A 4,901-nucleotide genomic window follows, 5' to 3' on the forward strand; every position below is an offset into this window, starting at 1 on the left:
ATTGGAATTTAAAGAGAAAAAAAAAGATAACAAGCCTTTCAAACCTGCTGGTGGGTTTTGGCATTCAGTGTGTTTGCTTTTATTTCACGACATAAATTCAAAGCTTCACCAAGTCAGATCTTGATGAAATACATTCGCAGATTTACTTTAAAGCCATGTTGAAACTGAAGATGTCACTGTTTCAAAGCTGGTGTGACCAGTTTTCACGAGTACTTCCTCCTCCATCCTTTGAGGAAGTAGGTCATTTGAATAAACGGCCACTTCAGCCACGAGCCTTTGTTCGTCCACTTCATGTTGAGTATTTGATTGAACCGCGGGGTTTCTGTGACCCATATTCACCTGGGAAATGCAGCGCTAATGCATTACTTTCTGACTTTATAAACTGACAAACAAAGGACTGAAAAGTGCCATTAAACAGCTGGTGTTTGATGGATTTTGTGTGACTTGTAACAGGACAAGTTTGGTCTTGGACTGACTCTTAAAGCTTGTTTTTAGTTTTTTATCACATGATCTGCCTCTTCCACCATTAACTCATGTTCTCCCTGATCCCCCTCAGATTGGCATTTGGTACTCCAACAACACATTGGCCATGAACTCCACCTCTCTGGACCTCAACGCCTCAGAGACTCTGGCTAACAAGTCGCTGATCGTCACCACCATACTGGTAAGCAGCCCGTCGTACCGCGGCATCACACATCACTGTCTCTCATTCTGAACCAGCTGCTGTAAGCCGTGGCTTCTGTTCTGACCACAGGAAAACCCGTACGTGATGCGCAAGTCCAACTACCAGGACTTCCAGGGCAACGATCAGTACGAGGGTTTCTGTGTGGACATGCTGCGGGAGCTCGCCGACATCCTCAAGTTCTCCTTTAAGATCAAGCTGGTGGACGACGGGCTGTACGGAGCGCCGGAGCCCAACGGCAGCTGGACCGGGATGGTGGGGGAGCTGATCAACAGGGTGAGTGCAGGAGGAGGAGGATAACTTACTAAATAGTAACGTTTATCAAGGCGGTCCGTTCTCAGAAGGGACCTGAAGAAGACTGGTGTCGATATCAAGGTGTTTAGGCTTTCATATCCACGTGTCTTTTACGTCACTCCAATTAGTATTTTCACTCTATTTGCCAAGACTTTGGGAATTTCTGCCTTTTGACAAAGTCTAAAAAGCAATCTGAATCATTCAAGGAATGAAAAAAAGCTGCCTGAAAACAAAAACCAACATCGTATTGCTGCCTTTTTTACTGCTGGTTAAATATTTCTGTATTCAGGACCAAAAAGATGCAACAATATCCTTGAAAACGTGAGCCTACTTCACAGCTCAGGAGCTTTTTACCAATTTTCCAAATAATATTATAACAATGATTATTTTATTGGCCTTTTCAAGCCTGAGCTCAAAGTGCTTCCCAAAGTATTTGATTAAAAAATGTAAAATCTGAGCCACGTGTACACCCTCCATTCCTGTAAGAAAAAAACATGAGAGCATAGATATTATTCAAATTAAACCTGTGAATTAACAAAGCGGAGGGCAAGTGCACAACAAAAGAGGTAATTTCACGTACTTGGGTGAAGGAAACAAACCAATGAAAAGCACAAAATAAGTATTTTAATGATCTCATGTTGCAGTAAAAAACAAAAAAAAGAATCCACAGTGAGCGAAAATGTGACACGTCCAGAAACCGATTGGGGTTCAAAGCGTTAACTACCAGAGACATCCAGCAGGTGTTGAGCCTGAGCAGGCAACAGATGAGGTGTTGGTTGTTTTCCAGCATCTGACCACGCAGAACGTGTTTGATGCACTAACGCAGCGTATGGACTCCGGCCGAGTCAACGCGCGGACGCGAGCATCCTTCGACGATATTTCCTCGCGCTGGTTCTGCATTAGTTGTTATGGCAACAGGCGGGGGGTGAGGGGCTGGAGATGCCGACGGTGACGGCGCCTTCGACTGCAGCGCCAGAGTCGGCCAATTATGCAAGTGTTGGAAGCGCTGCTCGGCCCTGAGCGGCAGAGACACACAGAGATGCTGAGGACGTATTAAGTGGCTCAGCTGAAGCCCAATTTCTCCCGTTAGTTGTTTTCTCAGCGAAAGTGGCTCATTTTAAGTCGAGTTGAGTCTAATTAAAGCTGTGCAGAGAATTGCCTGCGACGAAAACTGTGAGAGGAAGCAAAAAACGATAAGGAGAGGCGTCGGCAAGAGTGTGTGCGGTTGTGAAGAGCCTTTTGTGTATTAGACCTGGAAAGCAGAGACAGTTTTTGCAATGTAAGGACGTTTATAGAAAGTGAGCCGGCCATCAATACTTACAAGGGTCTCTTGAGGATCAAACCGTTTGTTTGCTCTCCTGTGCTTGTGTTCTTGTGAGGACCGCAATGAAGTTTTACATTTTCAAATGTGCCATTTTAGCAAGCTAAGACATTTCTTTAAAGCGTGGATCTATTTAGGAAAGTGGGGAGTGTAAGTAGAAGTCTGGACAATTGGCAGTGAATCTCAGACAGTGAAGTAAATGTATTTTCACAAGGGTTGATCAAAAAGTAGCAGGACTGCTGCTAAAAGTAACTGTCAGGAGACTGTAGGACATCTCGCTATCAACATTAGGACCTGTGTTATGGATGCTTTTGTGACTGTTACATGTCCATTTGTGGTTTTATCCATTGACTTTAAACTTTCACAGACAGCAAACGTCACATTCTCTGTTAGTCAGCAGCTGGATGATCCAATCTTTGTGTAGCTTTGTAGGTAAATATGCACAAAAACTGTTAAAAACCTGGATTTAAGCACAGAAAAGTGTTAATAACTTGGATATTAACACATAAAACTGTTACAAACCTGAATATGTATGCACAAAACTGTCAAAAATCTCAATAATAATGCACATTGATTAAAAAAACTAACTTAATGTTAAGGCAAAAAACTCTTTAAAGCCTTCATATTTATGTACAAAACTGCCAGAGCATCAAAGAAGAAGAAGCAAAGACAACTTTGTCTGGTTTCAAGGAAAAAGTGGAGAGAAGTCTTCAGGAATGAAGATGTATAACCATTATTTCATGTCCGCTGATGTCAGCCATGTTTCATGTTGTCCAGAGTCTCTAGAAGCAGAAACAGCTGATCAGTCATGTCAGTTAAATGTTGTTTTTTTTTTTTTAAATCTAAATAAATAGGATGTAATTCTATTGATTAATCTATCAACAATTTTATTGATTAGTTCATTATTGATTTTCTCCCACACTTAGAGACAGACAACCAAGCACACTCACATTCACACCTACAGACAATTTAGAATCACCAATTAACCTCAACATGTTTTTGGACTGTGGGAGGAAGCCGGAGAACCTGGAGAGAACCCACGCTGCACGGGGAGAACATGCAAACTCCACACAGAAAGATTCTGGTGCCCCCACTGGGATGCGAACCAGCAACCTTCTTGCTGCGAGACAACAGTGCTACCAACTGTGCCACCCTGCAGCCCCAGTGTTTGCATATTAAAGTGAAAAACTTTAGAGCAGGGGTCTCGAACTCCGGTCCTCGAGGGCCACAGTCCTGCATGTTTTAGATGTTTCCTTCTTCCAACTCATCATCAAGCTCTGCAGAAGCCTGATAACGATCCTGATCATTTGAATGAGGTGTGTTGGAAGAGGGACACAACTTGCAGGATTGCGGTCCTCGAGGAGCGGAGTTCGACACCCCTGCTTTAGAGTTAAACTAAAAACTAGAAAATGTTAAAAATAAATTAAAAAGCTGCTCATTATTTAAGTCAGTGAAGCAATTCCAAAAGAAATCTAACTTTCTACTAAACTCCTGAACAAAGTGAAAAAGTTTGTTGTGTACATTAAACCAAGTGCAACATGGACACGGTGGACACTTTAAAGTACAGAGCAGCTGAAGTGACTCCATTTATCCTGTTTGTGAAACTGTTTTCTCTCAAATTCTGTAAAAATATATCTGAATTCACAGCACGTCTCTCATCTTTAACTCCTGTTCAGTGAGTTTGTCAGAGGACGCCATGGTTGCAAAATTAATTCATTAATTAATATAAAACTATTTTCTAGTTTCAGGTTGATTAACATATACTATTGTAGTCCCTATTCTCATTCTTGTTCTGTTAAAAACCTGCATATTTACTCACAAAGCTGTCAAACACTGAGATATTAACACACAAAAGTTTCAACAACCGTGATAATAATGGACAAATGTGTCAAAATATTTAATATTAAGACACAAAATTATCAAAAACCAGAATATTAATGCACAAAACTCTTTAAAAGACCTTCATATGCACGTACAGAACTGTCAAAAACCTGGAAAGTAACTGACAAAAGTTTCAATAACCTTAATGTTAGTTGATAAATTTGTCAAAATACTTAATAATAACAATAAAACATAAAAAATCTGCATATTAACACATAAAACTCTTAAAAACCTTCATATTTGTGCGCAAAACTGTCTGTAAAAACTACGTGTAAGCGCTGATAACCTTGACAAAAACCCACAGAACTGTTACAAACCTGCATATTTACCAAGAAAACATGTTATAAACCTGCACAAAAGTTTCAATAGCCTTGATATTAATGAACAAATGTGTCAAAATACTTGACATTGCTGCACCAAATTATGTAAAAACCTGTATTATAGTGCATAAAACTCCTCAAAACCTTCATATTTACACACAAAAGTCTCAAAAACCTAACTTTTAAAGCACAAAACTCTTAAAATCTTGATATTTAAGCACAAAACTGTCAATAAAAACCATGATAAAATGACAACACGGAAAAGCGTCAATAAGCTGGACAAAAACACACAAAACTTCTATAAACCTGCACATTCATGCACAGAAGTTTCAATAACCTTGATCTTAATGTGTCAAAATACTTGACATTAAGACACAAAATTATCAAAAACCTGAAAATTTAT

General features: G+C 40.0%; 1 protein-coding gene across 1 annotated transcript in view; it reads left to right on the plus strand.

The window, feature by feature from the left end:
- The window catches only part of LOC103360366 (glutamate receptor ionotropic, kainate 5-like), a 154,338-nt gene that overhangs the window by 76,543 nt on the left and 72,894 nt on the right, over nucleotides 1-4,901 (plus strand). The window contains exons 10-11 of the mRNA XM_008286087.1: nucleotides 557-664; nucleotides 755-958. Coding sequence (XP_008284309.1) covers nucleotides 557-664; nucleotides 755-958 — 312 coding nt within the window. The remainder of the gene's footprint in view (nucleotides 1-556; nucleotides 665-754; nucleotides 959-4,901) is intronic.

The sequence above is a fragment of the Stegastes partitus genome, unplaced genomic scaffold (genome assembly GCF_000690725.1).
Source record: "Stegastes partitus isolate 25-593 unplaced genomic scaffold, Stegastes_partitus-1.0.2 Scaffold431, whole genome shotgun sequence".
Taxonomy (NCBI): domain Eukaryota; kingdom Metazoa; phylum Chordata; class Actinopteri; family Pomacentridae; genus Stegastes; species Stegastes partitus.